Source organism: Carcharhinus amblyrhynchos, chromosome 10 (assembly GCF_965287045.1).
Source record: "Carcharhinus amblyrhynchos chromosome 10, sCarAmb.v2.hapA, whole genome shotgun sequence".
NCBI lineage: Eukaryota > Metazoa > Chordata > Chondrichthyes > Carcharhiniformes > Carcharhinidae > Carcharhinus > Carcharhinus amblyrhynchos.
Genome location: NC_137333.1, coordinates 67,131,784 through 67,152,782, shown reverse-complemented (window position 1 = coordinate 67,152,782; position 20,999 = coordinate 67,131,784). Strand labels below are relative to the sequence as shown.

At 40.3% G+C, this 20,999-nt stretch overlaps 1 protein-coding gene across 1 annotated transcript in view; it reads left to right on the top strand.

Moving 5' to 3' along the window:
* The window catches only part of gucy1a2 (guanylate cyclase 1, soluble, alpha 2), a 166,308-nt gene that overhangs the window by 105,929 nt on the left and 39,380 nt on the right, over nucleotides 1-20,999 (top strand). The window contains exons 5-6 of the mRNA XM_080197232.1: nucleotides 11,063-11,548; nucleotides 15,217-15,360. Coding sequence (XP_080053358.1) covers nucleotides 11,063-11,548; nucleotides 15,217-15,360 — 630 coding nt within the window. The remainder of the gene's footprint in view (nucleotides 1-11,062; nucleotides 11,549-15,216; nucleotides 15,361-20,999) is intronic.

Sequence of the window (20,999 nt, the reverse complement as noted above, 5' to 3'; positions counted from 1 at the left end):
TCCTGCTGCAACTGGGAAATGCAGATGTTTGGATGTGTGGCGAGTGGGATGGTCAGGTTCGGCTGTGATATTTTCACACTTGCTTGGCCACCCGAAACATGGGCTCATAACTGAAGACCAGCCACTAAGAGGTAATAGAGGGCGACTAACATGAACAGAACCAAAACACTTCAGTAGAGGGGTAGTAATTCAGTAGCAGTGGGTGGAAACGCCAAACCTATGTCCAACCCGAAGATTTATAATTCGAAGGAGATCTAAAGTTTATATTTTTAATGTGATCCTTCAGCAGGCTGTTGTGTTTTAGAATTTGGAAGGGTGCCCACTTACTATGCAGCCCCTGATGTCCACAGTGCCAGGATTTGTAAACTCATTAAGAAGTTTGGAAAAGTTAGCTTTATGTTAAATTTGTTTGATAATTTTTCATTGTAATATTTAGCTTCTAGATGATATTGACTTCATTGTTATGCATGCAATACATCTGTAAAAGTATTCCCTTTCTGGGTGTTTTTGTTGTCTTTGCATTTCCTCTTAGCATAGGATTTTATTTTATCACCAAGTATTTAAAATCTGTTTTCATCAAATGCATTGTCAATTTTATTGCATTTTACTCTCATTAAGGGGTGGAAATTGCACAGTACTGACCTGACAGCACAAACTATAGAAGAAACAATCCCCACACCTGAACAGGTAGATCAGAATTGGGCTTCAGATCTCAGTTAATTAGACCAATAAGCTGTAGATGCCTCTTGCATGACCCAGTCAGCCTGCCAAAATAGGCAGACTCCAATTTTGGGCTACCAAGATTGCCATGTCCTACAGGTTGTTTCAGAGAAGGTGACTGCAAGAGCAGTGAGCCGGGGTTAGCAACAAGTTCCTGTACTTGATAATCCTATGTGTTATTATTAGTGATTAACTATTTTCTATGATCTATTATGACAATGGAGGGGGGCTATAAGTTCACTGTTTGATTGGCAGCTCAAAGAGGTTATTAAAAGATGACCTGTTTTTAAATTTGGGATGATGAACACAAATGTTTTTTTTTAAGTAAGGGACTAAGTACTTGAAAGGATTTAAATGAATTTTAATGCACGAGTTTTTTTATGTAGTGAAATCTATAATAGAAATTTAGAACATCATTTTATTTAATCTCAACATGGCCCCTGAGGTCTTCTCCTGATGGATACTGAGTAAGATACTGGCTTAGGTTCTTCAGTTTAGAATGATTATTTAACTTGACCATATTATTGTACGTTTTTAAAATCACATGACCTGTAAAGGTCAAGAATAGGTGGGGACATGAATTGCTATGAAATGGTACTAAATTGGATTAGGGCTAGAAGGAGCCATGAGACCATGAGTTGCCAAGTATAGGCATGGGGAGTGGGTGGGGTTGAAGGACTAGGAGGGTGACAACTAGAGGGCCTAGTGTTTAAGAAAACAATTTGGATGAAGTCCCAGAGGACCAAGGTAGATCTTTTAAACAAGGTTGGGGAGTGTTGTGGGTGGAGGCAGAAAACATCTCAAATGCAATGTATGATTATCCATCACAAGTAGATGCCCAATGGGGCTACTATCAAGGGCTGAAAAATCAATCTCTTCCAGTTAGTAGACATCTGATGGGCTGAATGGCTACCTCCTATGCTGTTATTTTCTATAAATATATCCAATCTCCTGACTTCATTCAATAAGAAGCTCAGGAGGGACAATTCATATTAGCTAAATAAGACATCAAAATAATTTTGCAGAACACAGACAATAGTAAAGGATTTTATCAGAAAGGTGCCTGAAATTTCCATCCTAAGAGTGATTTTCATGTTTTCAGGGCAACAACGAGAAGTCTAGCCCTGAGTGTCCCAGGTCACTTGAAGGTCCCACTGCCTCTGCTGCCTGGCAGTGACAGAGAAGTCCATGGGCACAGTTGGAGGCAGTACTTACCTCCTTGCTTCCCCTCAGAATCTACAGCGCCTGTAGGGTTCTTGCTTGTCAGGGCCAGTAGAGATTGGCACCTGCTGGGCTTCCAGCAGGGGGGGGGCAAGAGCACATTAGGAGGCTGGTGCATCTAGCTTCAATCCCAGTAATGAGACTTAAATACATTTAAATGAGCTTGGATAGGTTTCTCACCCTTTTTAAGTGAGAAGCAGATCTCTTCAGGCACTGCAGCCTGGGAGACTCATAAGGGGCTTGCCGTTCGGTGAGAATCATGATTTAGCCCTCTTGCCCAAGTCAATGGGCCAAATCAGGAATCACGACTGGGGCTATTGGCCCTGGAGAATCACCTCCTGTTTATTTAACCTATTCCTTCTAAATATTGCAAATTCATATTCACTTTCTTCTACTTTGGCTCTTTGTTATGTCGGAATACTTGCCTTCTCTGTCCATGGAAGCTTTGAAGTATGGAGTTGTTATGCTCCTTTTAAGGGAATTTGAAAATCAAAATTGAGAAGATAATACTCCTAGCAATAAGACGGTAGATTGCTGAATAGTTGAAATAGTGCTGAGTGCGGGCCAACCATGCAGTCTTGAAACTGGCTTAATTTCTTAGGCAGTTGAAAGGAATTCCCCAGAGTGTTTTCCAGAATTTGGTATATGTTTTCTCTTTTGCTTCCTGCAGGATACAGTGATGTTTGATGGATGATGGGCAAAGGTACACCCTCAATTGGACAGAGAAGACAGGTGGCCTTTTTAAAAAAGTGTTTCCATTAAGTTATTTTGTTTTGACTACACAAAGCTCTTCAATTATCTATAACAGCATTTTGTTCTATTGTTCAGACATTACACACTGAAGTTAATTATGCTGCTTGTTAATTACTTGATTAATTATCTCTACCTCCATTATCATAGAGATACTTCAAAGCTAAGAACCAGGTCATACTCCGTGCCATATCATTCACTGGAGCTGTGTGAGGAAATTGCTTCAGCAGTAAACTGCAAAGGTGCTGTAATCAAGTGTGAAGCATTTTCAGAATAATCAGAAAATGTTGGAAACAATCAACAGATCATACAGCGTCTCCAGAGAGTTGGAGGTCGGGATGCTGCTTCAGATTGATGACTTTCCATCAGGTTTTTGTCCAAAGCTCATCAACATGAAAGATCAACCCGACTTTTCATTTTCCAAAGGTCTGCCTGACTTACTAAAAGTTTTCAGCATTTTCTGTTTTTATTCCAGTGCTCCAATTTTAACAGTTTGCTCAGTTGCAAATTCTATTAGAGAGAAAAAATCATGATGGCTGAAGTAACTCCTCAGAGGCCAGTAGTGTCCCTTCACCCAATTTTCCCCCTTATTTATAAGCTCTGTTCCACTCCTAGAGTGCTTCAGATAGAAAGTGAGAATCCAGAGTGTCAAAAGACCTGACACTCTCATATTCATATACAGGTGAGGCTCCCTGATTGGGCAGGTAATTATGACCTCAGTCAGGGACCTCATACTCAAGAGCCAACCCCATGGGTCTCGTTGAAGTCATTACAATGGTCAATTGCACTAGCATTACATCTGCCATTGGGCGATATGGTGGCACAGTGGTTAGCACTGCTGCCTCACAGTGTCAGGGACCCAGATTTGATTCTGGCTTTGGGTCACTGTCTATGTGGAGTCTGCACATTCTTCCGTATCTGCGTGGGTTTCCTCCAGGTGCTCCAGTTTCCTCCCACAGTCCTAAAGGTTAGGTGCATTGGCCATGCTAAATTCTCCCTCAGTGTACCCGAACCGGTGCCTGAGTGTGGCAAGTCGGGGATTTTCACGGTAACGTCATTGCAGTGTTAATGTAAGCCTACTTGTGACACTAACACATACACTAAATTAACCTGGAGTACTGTTGGAGTTTGTGAGGCCTGTGCCATGTTGCTAGCAAATCTCCAGCCTGCCCACATCAGAATTACCTTCCTTTTCCCTTTCTCATCCTGAGGTTTCAGTCATCTCCCCTTTGGATCCCTATGGAAGGGGGCTGATATTATTCAAATGTTTGTTCTTTCGTCAGGAGTTCCATTCTCTCACTTTAACACCCCAGTAGGCCGCACTTTGAACTCATTTGAAGGCCAGTATTCCAGCTTGGAATAGTAGCAATATGCTTCACCCTGACCGGACTCACCACATATCATTAGCTTTGAAAGGGCTAAACAAATGTTTCACCACAAGACCAACCAGAAAATTCTAGAATGGATGGAGGAACTGGTGAATTGGCTCCTTGCCATTTTTAATCCAATGGAACCATAAAGGCATTGCATGACTGAACCATATATGGGGAGATTAAGTGGATTAGGGTACATTGGCACACGGTGTACATTTCCAGTTCATATAGCATCATAATAAATCTCAGTATGTTCTTTATCGCACTTTCAATATTCCTATTATAAAACAAGATTAAATTTGCATTTATATCAAACTTACTGAAAGTCAAAGTAATGTTAGATTTGATCATTTTGTTTTAAATTCGTTAATGAAAATTTGTGTAGAATATGGATTCTGCTCAGGTCAAAAAATACCAGAGGCTGCGATTCTGATGTTTTCTTTATAGTTCAAAGCATTGACAGAACTGTTTGAATCACAAAAAGGAGATTGAGTTATATTTAGAGAAGCATACAAGGGGGGAGGCAATAGCCTAGTGATATTATCGCTAGATTATCAAGACAGAAATTCAGCTAATGTTCTGGGGACCCGGGTTTGAATCCACAGCAGATGGTGGAATTTGAATTCAATTAAAAAAAATCTGGAATTAAGAATCTACTGATGACCATGAAACCATTGGCAATTGTCAGAAAAAACCCATCTGATTCATTAATATCCTTTAGGGAAGGAAATCTGTTATTTATACCCAGTCTGGGCTACGTGTGACTCCAGACCCACAACAACATGGTTGACTCTCAACTACCCTCTGAACAAGGGCAGCTAGGAATGGGCAATAAATGCTGGCCAGCCAGTAACACCCATGTCCCTCTAATGAATAACAAAAAATATCAAAATTAACCTTTGCATGTGGTTGACTCTCAATTGCCTTCCAAAGGCAACTGGGGATGGGCAATAAATGCTGGCCATGGTGAATAAAAAAAGATGCATTGATAGCTGTGAAATTCATTGATCTGCTCGATATTTAATTGAGAAGTTGGATCCCTGACATTCAACTATCTAAAGTGTCAATGTCTAATGATCCATTAGAAGTAAAACACAAGATTCCTTGATCTCTTGCAATTCAAAACAGGGCCCAAAATTCATGGGAAAATGGCACAGAAATGGGCCATTCGGTGAGCTTCACTCAAGCTCCTCCCATTATTCCTCTTCTAAATCTAACATTATGAGCATCTGTTTTCTGCTTCCTCATATGCTGCGTAGCTTCCTGTGACATGCATCTTTATTATTTGTTTTAACCATACACGGTGATAATGTGGCCCACATTCTCACCACTCTTTGGATAAAGAGGTTTCCTCTGAATTCCCTCTTGGAATTCTTGTTGACTACTTTTATGAGTTTAAGTTTAAAGTTTAATTATTATAGTCACAGGTAGGCTTACACTAACACTGCAATGAAGTTACTGTGAAAATCCCACATCGGCCACACTCTGGCACTTGCCAGGGACACTGGTGGAGAACTTAATATGGCCAAAGAACCCAACCAGCAGATCTTTCGGACTGTGGGAGGACACCAGAACACCTGGAAAAAACCCATGCAGACACAGGGAGAATGTGCCGACCCTACACAGACAGTGACCCCAAGCCTAACCCTGTGAGGCAGCAGTGTTAACCACTGTGCCACCGCACTGCCCTTTGAAGATCACTTCCCCATTTTTCAATTCTGCTTGTTTTATGGCCTTGCGTACTTGTGTTGCAACTTGTAGTGATTGAGGTATTTGTATTCAGCTTCAATCCAGCCAGAGTACCAGTATTTGGCACTGCACTCCAGGGAGGGGGTCAAAGCCTTTGAGAGAGTGCAATGTATATTTGCCGGAATGGTAACCAGGGTGAATGGATTCAGTGTATAGAATAGAAAAAAAAACTTGGATTTTCTCCAGAGAAGAGACAGTTAAGGAGAGATTTAATAGAGGTGTTGAAAACATAGAAGGATTTTGATAGCATATACAAGGAGAAACTGTTTCCAGTGGAAGAATAGTTGGTAAGTAGATTTCACTGATTTATGGTAATTTTCAAAAGTATTAGGCGACATTTGGAAATCACTTTTAAAATTGCAAGTTATGCACTGCCTGAAAGGGTTGGGGAAGCAGAAGGGAATTGAATAAATTCTTGGTGCATACGTTGACAGGGTCTTGGGAACTGAAGATGAAAAAACAAATGATGCAAAGACTTTGGGGAAGAGAAATATTGGATGAGATCATGTTTTACAGTCTTCTGTGTGACTTGTTCCTCACCTCTTCACCATCATCATTATCATTATAGCTGATCAGGTAGAATCCTTTTCCTTGCTGTTCTTCCTCTGTCCTGTTGTGATAGACTTTTGAATTCAGCTGATTTTAGAATGGATGAGCATAATTGCTTTCTGGTTAAGGAGAGAGCAAAAGCCGAGGATGCTAGTATTTATATGCTTCTCCACAGAGTTATCTTGTGACTGTCAAGCTGTGTACCAAGGAACCTGCAACCAGTACTATTTCACCTATTGTTTAATCAGGGAGGCTCTCTGTCAGAGCTATGGCCTGAGCTGCTAATTATATATTAATTGAGTTCAATTGTCTGTAGGTGGTGGCTATTAACTGGGTATTCACCTGTGCTCCTATAAATAGGAGCAAACTGTTGGGGTTTGAGATGCATAATTTTATCATGTAAGTAAAAGCTTAATAAAGTTGTGTGCAAATTGGTTTTGGTTCCATAAATCGCTGCCAGGCTTTCTCGAATATAACGTGGCAGTAGAGAAGGTTTGCTTAAAGGTGAAGTTGGAAATTTAAGAAAATAAAAATCAAACGTAAAACTAAAGTCCTCATGGCCATTGTGAAAAATGGAAGAAAGCAAATTAAGTGGTTTGGATAAAATTATCCTCCAATGTTCTCAGAATCTGAACCACAAAACCAGTTGGAGAATGAAGTGAACATGTTGACATAGGTTATGACCCTATTAAAGAGAAAACCTTGGCAATGTCGCTTCCTGCAAGATGTTCAATCAGAAATAAAAGAATTAGTGAGATGTTTACCATCAGTTAGATAACAATGAAGGTTTGGACATCTTGCTAGATTAAATCTGCAAGGAACATGATCTATTAAGTACCTATAAGGCATGATCAGACTTTGATAACTTTTAGTTAACAACTAGTCATTTGGTGGTGGTATATACCAGAGAGTTTTACATACTGCATAAAAGATAGACAAAGTACAGTTTCTGGATCCCACAATTGGTGTCATTGTTTAAATGACTGGATTGTGCCAAGGTCTTCCTTATGGACAGGCTACTGATTCTAATTGGTGTTCAATTTTCAGAGAAAAGGATTAGATGTCTGTACCTTAAAAAATTCATTAAAAAATAGTCATTTCTTTCAGAAGGCATGGAATAAAAGATATATTCTATGGTGCCACAGAGGACAGAAAACTCAATAATTGTCAGATTTCAAAATGATCTAGGACCTAGATGCAGGTATCAATAGAAGGATTAAAATAGGCAGGATGAAGATGAAAATGCCTTTAGTAGATCTGACTATTAAAACAGAAGATGATATAAGAACAATGATGATGGACAAATGAAACCCAGGAATGCCCAAAAGCTGCTTCAGATGTGAATCAAAGTATCATTATGCAGTGAACTGCCCAAAACAAAGAGACAAGGTCCTCATGATGAACACATGCCAAAGAGAATTCTGAAGAAGAGAATGAAGATAATGATGAATTTGACCTAATCATACCGATCATAAGCAGTTTTGGTCCTGCAATAAATATGTTGGTTATGAACTCTTTAACTGTGCTGTACTAGAAGTTGCTATTGTTTCAACAATATGTGTGACAGATTAGTTCAGATGTTACGTGGTTAATTGATGGAAGGTTAAAGACTATAAAAGAACAGGGCTGCACGTTGGCACAGTGGTTAGCACTGCTGACTCACAGTGCCAGGGACCTGGGTTCAATTCTGGCCTTGGATGACTGTCTTTGTGGAGTTGATACATTTTCCCCGGGGCAACCCCCATCCCCACCCCCATGTCTGCATGGGTTTTCTCTGGCTGCTCTGGTTTCCTCCCACAGTCCAAGGTTAGCTGAATTGTCCATGCTAAATTCTCCCTCAGTCTACCAAGATGTGTTGGTTAGATGGATTATCCACGATAATCAGGGTTACAGGGATAAGACAGGGAAGGGGGACTGGATAAAATAGTGGGTCAGAGAGTTGGTGCAAACTCGATGAATATTTTATTCTTCTTTTAATTTATTCGTGGGACATGGGCATTGCTGGTTGGCCAGCATTTATTGCTCATCCCTAAATGCCTGAGGGCAGTTGAAAGTCAACCACATTGCTGTGGCTCTGGAGTTACACGTAGGCCTGACCAGTTAAGGACGGCAGATTTCCTTCCATAAAGGATATTAGTAAACCAGAGGGGTTTTTACTACAATCGACAATGATTTCATGGGCATTAGTAGATTCTTATTTCTGGATTTTTTAAATGAATTCAAATTCCACCATCGGTTGAGGCAGGATTTGAATCTAGGTCCCCAGAACATTAGCTGACCTGCTGGATTAATAGTCTATCGATAATACTGCTAGGCCATCACCTCCCCTGTAATGGCCTCTTTTGCACTGTAGTTACAATAGAATCCCTACAGTGCAATTAGGACCACGAAAAGGATTTGTTCTTCCATATGAAATAGCTGGAGTAAGCCATTTTACAAGCATTGATTTAGTCTCTGGTGCGCTACCTACGTTCAATGGGAAAGGCACAAATGAAATTTGACACTGGGTAAAATAAGGCAATTATTTTTGGAAAGTCAGTTGAGCTGCAGTTTACCCAGTCAGAACATTATTGTAGCCTCTTTAACAAAACTTGATGTTTCTCATCAGAGTGTTAGTCAAGTATTAATGGTATAAGATGATAAGAATCTGAAAACCTAGAAGTTACATAGGTAATTTGCTCACCCTGTTTCTCAAAGGTTAAAAATCCTGCTAAAAGACATAGATGCGAGTCAATGAAGAATATACAGAAGTAACAGAAGAGATTAGTGAGAAATGTGAAATCTGCAAAATGTATGGCAGGATGCTGCCAGATGCTATTGTAAATCTTTCATTGGTATGTGACTTCAACAAAGTAAGACTTCAATTCAGGAGATTTATTGTACTATAAAAGAGAGGATTGGGGTGGGGGTTGGGGGGGGGGAAATGGAAAGACCCTGGTAAGGCAGTGAACTGTGTTGGTAATACAGTACAGTCCTTATCAGACATGATAATCACACAGTTAAGATTCATTCCTCATGATTAATTAGATTGAATTACAAATTCCCAACTTTGAGCAGTTGACAGAAATAAACAAAGCACCTTGTACCTCAAATGTTCATGTGTTTTGCGGTGAGGGTCTTGAGGAACAAAATGTGGTAGGTCAAGAGATTGATAGGGGTAATGGGAGTGATCACGAATATCAGTGCTGTCACATCCATAGGTCAATTGTCCAGCGTGGGTACTTGGGTGACATATATTACAGAATCAGTGAAACCCTTAACCATAGTTTAGCCGAAAAATGACATGTACATTTTAGAGAATGGGCTGTGTGTTTGTGCCCATGGTACGTAATAGGAGTCAGACTAGACTAGCAGTTTATCAAGTGAGTGACCTTTTTTTCCCCTCTGGTACTCATCTGCAATTTTAGAGGGTGAAAAGTTGATACTTAATGCTCCTGACATCTTCCTCTAAAGACACACAAGTCTTTTTTCTGAGATTACCCACAGTCAACACCAAGCACCTGTCCTTTGGTATTATTGCTCTAGTTGTATCTGTAGATTGACTACATTAAAATGTTCTGCCCTTTTGCCAATTCCAAAGTTTTGCTTCCCTCGTTTGACTCCATTTGATTTCCATTCTTTACAAGCTCCATAAAATCTCAAATGATCCATCTATTGCAACTACCTTGATGATCTATGTGGTCTTTCAAACCATATGAATAAATGCTGCTGTGCAACTCCCCAGACCTGTGCTGTATACCTTCAAATATTCTATGCTTCCAAAAGCTGAATATGACAATTTCCAAATTCTTCTGTACCATAGATCCATGTTACTTGGGTGTTGCATTTAGTTACACCAAAGGATAGTTCAATGAATTGACCCTGGGGTAACTTTAACCGAACCCACCTGACAAGTGGTGTCGGCACCAGAGGAGATTGGCAGGAAGTAGCAGTGGCTAAGCAATACACTGTTGGGGCAAACGGCCCATATCAGGTTCATTAACTCTAATTTGATGCTATTGTAAACATATTTGACTTATGCAAAAATGGGAATGTAACAACTTGTATTTCTATAGAGACAAATTTGAAACAATCATTAATATTTGAATTTCTTGCTTTCATGTCAGAGTGTTAGATATGTTAAAGTTTTTATTTTAGTAGTGTCACAGGTAGGCTTACGTTATCACTGTAATGAAGTTACTGTGAAAATCCCCTAGTTGTCACACTCCAGTGCCTGTTTGGGTACACTAAGGGGGAATTTAGCATGGCCAGTGCGTCGAACCAGCACGTCCTTTGGACTGTGGGAGGAAACTGGAGCACCTGGAGGAAACCCAGACAGACACAGGGAGAATGTGCAAACTCCATACAGACAGTGATCCAAGCTGGGAAGTGAACCCAGGTTCCTGGGGCTGTGAGGCAGCAGTGCTAACTACTATTGTCTTTGAGTTTGTTTTTTGATATTGGAGATCATCCCAGAAAGGAAATACAATGCAGCAATAGAAGCATTTAATTTTGAACATGATGGATGCTCCGAAGTACAGCAGCAATAGGACAGCATGCAAATCTGTCTGCATCATCCTGCATCAAGTCCTTTAAACCAAAATTAAATACATTGTGCATTGTCTGCTTGTTTTATTGTTCCTTCGGTTGACTTCTGGTTTGAGGAGCTGTTTGAGGATTATTGTGCAATCTGCTAATAAAACCTTTTTCTTTCTTCTTAGGTGATGGAAATTAAGGGACAAATGATTCATGTACCTGAGTCAAACTCTATTCTGTTCCTGGGCTCGCCATGTGTTGACAAACTAGAGGAGTTAATGGGACGTGGTTTGCATCTTTCAGACATACCCATCCATGATGCAACTCGTGATGTTATTTTAGTGGGTGAACAGGCTAAGGCCCAGGATGGCCTCAAGAAACGCATGGACAAATTGAAAGCAACCCTTGAAACTGCACACCAAGCCTTGGAAGTAGAGAAGAAGAAGACAGTGGATTTACTTTATTCCATCTTCCCGGGTGATGTTGCCCAACAGCTTTGGCAGGGAAAATCAGTGCAGGCGAGGAAATTTGATGATGTTACCATGCTTTTCTCTGACATTGTTGGCTTCACAGCCATTTGTGCACAGTGCACCCCAATGCAAGTGATTAGCATGTTGAATGAACTGTACACCCGGTTTGACTACCAATGTGGAATCCTAGATGTATATAAGGTAATTGCACAACACACTGATATTATGATAGTAATGACTACTTAAAGATTGAATGACACAATAGGCCATTTATTTTTTTTTAAAAGGCACTGTGGTATTAACTTAGTAATTGATTGGACTTGTAGTAAGGTTGTCAATCTTAATTCCAATGATCATATGTTGAGAAAAGAATGTGTCTGAAGCTTTGAGACAAATTTATTTCCAAGTCTGCAGAGTAAAAATACAGATTTTTCTAATTCCCCCTATTACCCAATATGAACACATTTTAATACTCTTTTAATGAAGCCCAGTACTTCCTCAATTGGACACTGCTGCTCTTGATTACTCAGGGGAGGTTCGCTGATGACTGCACAATATTTAGCACCATTCGCGACACCTCAGACACTGAAGTAGTTCATGTGCAATGCAGCAAGATCTGGACAATATCCAGGTTTGGGCTAAGGAGTGGCAAATAACATTCACAGCACACAAGTGCCAAGCAACGACCAGCTCCAACAAGGGAGTTTTGAGTCATTGGCCTTTGACCTTCAACGGTATTAACATTGCTGATTTCCCCACCATCAACATCCTAGGGGGGTTTACCATTGACCAGAAACTGAGCTGGACTAGCTATATATGGCAGCCAGAGCAAGTTAAAAGCTAGGAATCCTGCAGAGTAACTCGCTCCCTGACTCCACAAAGCCTGTCTGTCATCTACCAGGCTCAAGTCAGGAGTGTGATGGAATACTCTCCAATTGTCTGGATGAGTGCAGCACCAACAACACTTAGGAAGCTTGACACCTTCCAAGACAAATGGCATCCTTTCCACAAATATTAATTCCCTCCACCGCCAACACACAGTGGCAGCAGTGGATGCCATCTACAAGATGCACTGCAGGAACTCACCAAGACCTGAGACCTTCCAAACCCACGGCCATGCACCTGGCATGCAGAGCTCCACATTGGGGCTGCAAATTTTGAAAATCTACTCTTTTAAAGCTTACTGAAATATATTGTATGGACAAAATAATAAATTGTATCAAAATCTTCAAAATAGTATGTGGCATAGTTGTTCTTATTTTGATGTGTTCAAAAGACCATTTGAATACAGCCCAGGAGGGAAATTGGCAAGTAATCAAATCTTTTTGTTCATTAAAATTTGGTTAAACTTAGTTATTCGCATGCGATTCTCGTCCGATTTTCCTTTACATGTTGTGCCTAAGTGATCCTTTATCCCCAAAGGCAATGAGAGAAAAATCTGCCCTCATCTTTAAATGTTCAGAATGCATTTTGATGATCTCATCTAATGTGACTTACTCAAGAGTAACCTTGAAATTTTTGTTCATTTTCATTTTGTGTAGGTTTTGGAAGATGTTACCAAAAGGGTTATTTGATGCTTCGGGGTGAATCCTTCAAATCCACACAAAATCACATTTTTAAATGCAGGAAGTGTTACTGGTCAGGGTACCTGCTGCGTCCTGTGTGTGAAATTGTGTTTCATTTCAGAGCATCACCTCCTCTGTAGCAACTAAATGCTAGTTAAAGGCAGATTTCAGTCAAATCCTTCAAATTAAACAACAACATAATTGATGGAGCAATCCTCTGGCTGCAGCTCAAAGTCAGTTACCTGCCCATAGTAATCTTCTTTTGGGCTATTAAGGTTGTTAATGGTGCGGGCAATCTCAATTGTGAAATTTGATGGAATATAGCACAGAATATTGTCTCAGCTCCTCCTCCCTTATGTGTTGGATTTTGTTTTTGGAAAGTGGTGGCGTAATGTCCCTGGGGCTCTGCTGCTGAGGAAGATGGACTGAAGCAACAGACCACAGAATCCCTAGAGTGCAGAAGGAGGCCGTTCAGCCCATTTTGGGAATAGGGCCAGGGTGGGATTGTGGTCAGTGCAGACTTGATAGGCCAAATGGCCTCCTTCTGTACTGTAGGGACTCTATACCTTAGATGGCTTTGCGCCTTCATATTATCAGTTGTTTCCCTAAGTTCTCTCATATTTGCCTGTTTTTACTACATTACTATCTTAAATCTCCCCTCAGTGTTCTACTTGACCTTTCTGTGAGGACATTGGCACTAACTGGTTTAGGACAGCGAGTAAAGAGCATCTTATCCAGGCCCAACCCCCCTGGCCTATTCCCATAACTTTGCATATTTACCATGGCTAATCCACCTAACCTACACATTTTTGATAGGCAATTGATTTTGCGAAATGTTGTAGCTAGAATTACTCATTTCTTTTTTGTTATAATTTGTATTTTTTTCCTATCTGCCAGGGCTAGAAAAACATTGTACTAGCCACTGATTAAATGAACTGTGCACTCAGCTTATCTACAGCCAGAAATGACAGCTTGTCACTAGCTGATGAGTTCACACTCTTTGACAGTAGCATTGGTGGTTCTTAGTCCCTGTCGAGGCAGCAGTACTGAATCATTTACCATACAGTGTTGTTATCTTTGTCCTAAACCCGTTGGGTTTAAGGCAGCAGTTTAATTTACTTATTGTCCTAAACCAGTTAGTGCCAATGTCCTCATAGAAAGGTCAAGTAGAACACTGAGGGGAGATTTAAGATAGTAATGTAGTAAAACAAGCAAATATGAGAGAACTTAGGGAAACAACTGATAGTGTGAAGGCGCAAAGCCATCTAAGGTATAGAGTCCCTGCAGTACAGAAGGGGCCATTTGGCCTATCGAGTCTGTACTGACCACAATCCCACCCTGGCCCTATTCCCGTAACCCTCATTTACCCTGTTAATCCCCCTGACAGGGGTCAATTTAGTATGGCCAATCAACCTAACCTGCACATCTTTGGACTGTGAGAAGAAACTGGACAAAACCCTCGTAGACATGGGGAGAAAGTGCAAACTCCACACAGACCAGAAACGAACTTAGGTCCCTGGTGCTGTGCAGCAGCTGTGCTAACCACTGCGCCACAGTGCTGCCCTCTAAGTAGTAAGCTCAAAGAGCGGTTGGGCTACTGAGAGATGTATGACAGATAGAAGAGAGGCTAAGGAAAAAGTGTGTAGGAAAAAAATAAGGAAAATCAGAGAGAGAAGTTTACTGAGGCATATAAAAGGTTATAGTTGCAGTTATGCAAAGTATTAGAAATAACCTGACAGGACTAAGTCTGCAATTTAGAAACAAAGGTGATGATTTTGTAGCTTCGACAGAAACTTGGCTTTATTTGAAGTAATGCTAAGAATGGAATGTTCTTAATCCTGAACATTTTTGGACAGAAAATGAGTCAAAGGGGAGGTGGCCAAAATTATTTAAGAACATGATTATAGTTGTGGAAGAGAAAGATTTTATTGATAGTGGGGCTTAATCAAAATCTGCTCAAAACAGCAAACAATAAAAGACCCTGGAAATACATCATACGTGACGCAAAAGTTGTCAGCAACCTATGAGAGATTTGCAGGGGGCAACAGGTATAAGAGGAAGAAAAGACTAGGAGAGATCAAGGATGTGATTATTGCTTTAAATCCTCCTCCCAACTGGAAGGAGATATTGGAAGTAGTGATTAAAAGGGGGGGGGAAAGTGGTGTCAGCAGTGGCCTGTGGATTAATGTCACACTGAGAGAAACAATCCCCATCTCTCTGCTCCACTTTCAACAATTTTTTTTGCAAAATTGATCTTCTTGGTGCTGGCCTGGATCATCATATTTTCCTCTTGAATTTCTGCAGGTGGAAACAATAGGTGATGCGTACTGTGTTGCTGGTGGATTACACAGAAAGAGCAGCAATCATGCTAAACTCATAGCCCTAATGGCGCTGAAAATGATGGAACTATCCGAGGAGGTGCTGACACCCAATGAAAAACCCATTAAGGTGAGCAATAGTACTGGAAGCATAAATAATTCCAAAGTTTTTTTGAAATAAACTGTTTTTCTTTTGAACTGATCGGCTTCTAACAGTTTCATTTTGTGTATAAAGGATATCAATATTGGCTCTTCAGCTACTGCAAGACAGAATCATGCAAACTCGTGTCTGCTTTAAGCTTAGACTAAAATTTCTCATGCATTTTGTTAAAATGGGTGACATTTTATTTTGACATTCGAGCTAAGTGACACATTTGTTACGGTGGAGTTGAATGTTGAGAGTGGCATTGAGCTCTCTGAATATAATTAAAATATGTTGAAGGAAAAAAGATAATAAAAATATGCCGCAGGAAACCACATAAGGAAAGTGGCGGGGGTGGGGGGGGGCGCGTTGATGGTTGCTGTTTTAGTTTTAGGAGATAAGTGGGATAAGTGCCAAGCTTTCAGTGGTAATACTGGAGGATGTCAATCTTCCTGATAATGGCTAGAATGCACAAGGAGCATATGCGCCAGAATTTATTAACATTGTGATAGTTTCATATAAAATGTCAAGGAGCTCACAAAAAGTAATGTAAAATTGGATTTAGCTCAAACAAAAGTGGGGAGGAAATAAGTAAGTGAGCATTAGGGGTCCAAAAACCATAATGGTAAAACGCTCCTTGTTAGTTCCCTAGTCACTTTTCTCTTTCTCAGAGTTAGTCCTTCCTCTTCCAATTGTTCTGTTCTCTGTTAAGATCTACCCAAAGACCGTTGTTGCAATGCAGCACTGAAATTCTAATTATTTTCAAGGCAAGTTACCTGAGGATACCTATCTGTAACTCACTGGTCTAAGGTAAATAAGGCCATTGTCAGGTGATAAACTCAAATCTACCAGTTCAATGAGGAATCGAACTTTGCACCAAGATTGTACCAGCAAACCATAGGGGGAGACGATGGCCTCCTGGTATTATTGCTAGACTATTAATCCAGAAACTCAGCTGATGTTCTAGGTTCAAATCCTGCCACGGTGGAATTTGAATTTGATAAAATGTATCTGGCCTATATGTAACTTCAGAGCCACAACAAGGTGATTGATTCTAAACTGCCCTCTGAAATGGCATAGCAAGCCACTCAGTTGTATCAATTGCATGTGAACTGCTGCATTTCAAGTATTCAGCTCACCACCACCTTCTCAAGGGCAACTATGGATGGGCAACAAATGCTAAATAAAAAGAAACATGAGGGCAAACCATAAAACCAGCTGATGTTAAGGGTAGGAGAGAATATGTGGAAAATGTAAAATAGGAAGAGATGTTAGAATGAAAACTTTTGAAGGGAAGCAAAATAGTTTCAAAGGGGTTACTTCAAAGAAGTAACTAATCCCCAGAATTGATTAGATACAAAATAAAAAAGTACGACCAGTTTGCCTGAGTAACAAAACTGTGAAAGAGAAAGCATATAGACCTCTCATATGTTTAGAAAGTGGAGAGGATGGAGAGAATCACTAGAGGTGGGCTGAGGAATGCCACAAAACTGATCAGAACTACAAATTGAAAAAGCATAGCTGAGAACACAGGGAAGTGGTACCAGCAGACAGACATGTTGAAGTATGAACCATTATTTTTCACCACTTCAAAACGAAAAGGTGGAGAGATTTAGTTTAAAGAGGTAAAAAGTTGCTGTGGTTCAAGGTAGAAAATGTTCCACTCTCAGAAAGTTTTCACCACAGATCCTCTTACTGATATTTCTCAGGGCTCAGTGGACTGAAACCAAATTCCGTAAAATTAAAAAAAAACAAACGTGGCTCTCATTTTCAAAAATAGGGGCAATTACGGAGCCACCTTATTTCCACTATTGGGAAAGTGTTTGAAAATATCCTCTCAGATCCTAAAAGGGAGCATTTAATGGGGTTTTGAACCCATGACCTTCTAACTCAGAAACAGGATTGCTACCATCGAGTGAAGACTGACAACCAAAGACATGTATTGTGATAGACAGGACAGTGACAAGTTGAACAGTTTTTACCTACTCTCTGTCTGTAAGCAGCGATGTTTTGAAATATTTTTAAAGTAGGCTAAGGCATGTTTTCCTCAAGCCTCTGTCTGTGTGACTCTTTTTACAATTAACTCAGAAGTGCAGTTTATTTCATATTGAAACCTGAGGAGGAAAGGGGGGACAGACGCGCGCGCGCACACACACATTAGGAAAGACATATACTTAATTTTTGTGGGTATTAAGAATGAGGTATATGTTTGAGTTTTAGCTTAATTTGTGTTTATGTACTTGTGTGTTAAGAAAGGGGAAAATGTTCAGTTTATTTTCATTTTTAAGAGTTGCCTGCAAGTCTGTGGGCTTGTTTAAATGCCTGCACTGTTACTGAGGCTTTTATAACGCTAAAGCAAACACAGGGCGTACAAAGCTGACTGTTGCCTAGCAACCACAAGAGATGGTGAAAGCAGTTTAAGTTAGTTTGGAACAATTTAACCCAGAGAAGGAGCTTTCTGCAGAAAATGCCAGAAGAGGCATGACAATACACAGAGATAGAAAGCAAGTCTCAGAAACTAAAGAAGAAAATCTGAGAAACCAGGTGGAGAGCCGGAAGAAAGGTCCAAGAAGAGCTTCCAGTTAAAAGAAAAGAGAACAGGAATGTGGGAATAAGGTTCAATTCAGTGAAATGAAAAGTGAAGAGCTGAGAGAGACTCTAAAATGGCAAAGCCATGGGAAGTAAATGGAAAACCAAGTTGGCTTGTGTAAAGCCAGAGGACCAAAGAGACCCAAAGGTTGGAAATTCCTTACAATGATGGTGAAGCATTAATGTTCTGTTTGTATGGTTGGATATCTGAGAGAGTGTGTAGAAGGCAAATCTTGAATGTATTCCCTGATCCAGGTCAGAGGGACCTGAAGTGGAGATTGAAATCCTGGAGGTGGATCCTTGGTGAAGCTATCTGAGAGAAAACATTGTAAAATTAAGTCATATTCTGGTCTCTGACACCTAGGAGTACCTTCACTCTAAGTTCATTAATTAATCCTGTCATACTACACAATATCAAGTCTAATATAACCTTCAGTTGTGTCCAAAATGTGCTGCTGTAAGAAAATATTTCAAAAGCCTGCTAAAAACTTTTCTTCCAGGCTATTACTGCTAATTTGATTTTTCCAGTTTATCTGGAGATTAAAATCACCCATGATTACTACCTCCACTTTATCATAAGCACCTAATATTTCTTCTTGTACACTTTTACCTACATTAGGGGGCCTGTAGAGCATTCCCACTAGTGAATTCTTTCTTCTACTCTCAGACCAGTTCTATATCCTAATCTCCAGACCAAGATCATCTCTAACCATTGCACCAATGCCATCCTCGATTGGCACTGCTATCCACTGTTACTCCCTCACCTTTACCTAGTTTCCTATTCTTCCTTACTGTAATATGTCCCTCAATATTCAGAACCTAACCTTAGTCATCCTGTAGCCAAATCCCCGTAATGGATATCAGATCATATTTACTTACTTCAGTTTGAGCTACCAATTCATTTGGTTTATGAATTTACCAGGATGTCGCCTGGATTGGAGGATATGAGATTTAAAGAGAAGCTGGACAAACTAGGGTTGTTTTCTCTGGAGCACAGTAAGAAGTCTCACAACATCAGATTAACGTCCCAGCAGGTTTATTTAGAATCATGAGCTTTCAGAACGCTGCTCTTCGTCAGGACTTTGTAGAATGCTTTTGACATACCTGAAGATGGAGCAGTGCTCCAAAAGTTTGTGATTCTAAATAAACCTGTTGGACTTTAACCTGGTGTTGTGAGACTTCTCACTGTGCCCACCACAGTCCACATCATGGCTTATCTGGAGCAGCAGAGGGGAGACCTGATAGAAGTCTATAAAATTATGAGAGGGTTGACAGTCAGAACCTTTTCCCCAGAGTTGAAATGTCTAGTACTAGAGAACATGCACTTAAAGTGAGAAGGGGAAAGTTCAAAGCAGATTTGAGGAGCAAGTTTTTTTCACACAGGGTAGTAGGTGTCTGGAAGGTACTGCCAATGTTGGTGGTGGAGGCAGATATGATAGGGATGTTGAAGGGGATTTTAGATATGCACATGAATATGCAAGTAATTAGAAGGATATGGACCAAGGGCAGGAAGAAAAAATTAATTTAATCTGACATCATGTTCAGCATAACATTGTGGGCTGAAAGGCCTTTCCTGTGCTGTACTGTTCTGTGTTCTATGTTCTATGAATGCTCTGTGCACTCAGATACAAAGCCTTTAATTTTGTCTTTCTGTTATCTTTGAACTAGATTGTTAGTGCATTGGGTTTTTTTTCTCTCTGTTCCTTCCTGCATTTTCTAAGCATAATTTCCTATATTAATATTTTCCTCTTTTACCTTGTCTCTATTCTTGGATACAGCACATTTTTCCACATTTGATCCCTTTCCCCCATTATTTAGTTTGAAAACCTCTCTACTTCCCTAGTTAACAAGAACACCGGACCCAGCATGCTTCCTGTATAGACTGTCCCAAAGGTACAGTTTGCACTTTTCCCAGTACTGGCACCATTGTCTGACGAATGCACTTCTCCCACACCAGTCTTTGAGCCACATATTTATCTCTAATTTTACGTATCCTATGCCAATTTGCATATGGCTTGGGTATTAATCCAGAGATTATAATCTTTGAGGCTCTGCTTTTTAATTTAGTGCTCAGCTCCTCAAATTTTCTATGAAGAATCTCTTTCCTAGTTCCACCTATGTTGTTGATACCTATATAGACTGGGACAACTGGATCCTTCCCTTCCCACTGCAAATTCCTCTTTGACCTTGAACAGAGGTCCCAATTCCTGTCACTGAATTGGCAACACAGCCAATAGGACTCTCACTTTTCACTGCAGCGAATAGTGTCAATCCCCCTTTCTACACTGTCCCCTACTAGCATTACATTCATTTTTGCTCCCCCTCTTGAATGGCTTCTTGTATCATCGTGCCATGGTCCCTTTGCTCACCTCATCCAAGCATGCTGCGAGAATCTCAAACCTATTGGACAATGCAAAGGTTGACACTCTTGTCCTCTGTGTCTGCTAGCTGCTCCACTCTCAATCACACACCCCTCCCCCCTCCACCCACCTCCACCCTCCTCCACCCACTGTCCTTGGTTACTGACCAAATCAGAAGACCCCATGCTAAATTGTATGACTGCCTCCGGATGCAAAACATCTAAGTAACTTTCCTCTCCCTAATGTGTCATAGAATCTGAAACTCAGCCTCCAGTTTAGTTGATACCTACCTGTCCCATGCAGCAGACTTTGAGCCAAAATTACTTAAGTCGCAAACACCTGTTGCATATGTATTTTTTCTAGATCATTGTGATACCCAAGAACTCCCACATGCTGCAATCTTGACACATAACCTGTCCTGCCATCCCATCCTTGATATATTTTAATTAATTACTTAATTATATTATTCACTTCCATATGTTGCTTTTTGTATATTTTATCAATTCATCCACTTACCTGGTGTCTGGGACTAGCTTTGGTATAAGAACTGATAATGTCCCAGTCATTAGATTTTAGATCCATGTTGTGTATCGTGTGTTGAGAAACTCTTGTCTGGGCAGACCCACTGACTCTGCTAGAAGAGTAAGCTCATCAAGATGTCAATGATGTCCATTGTTT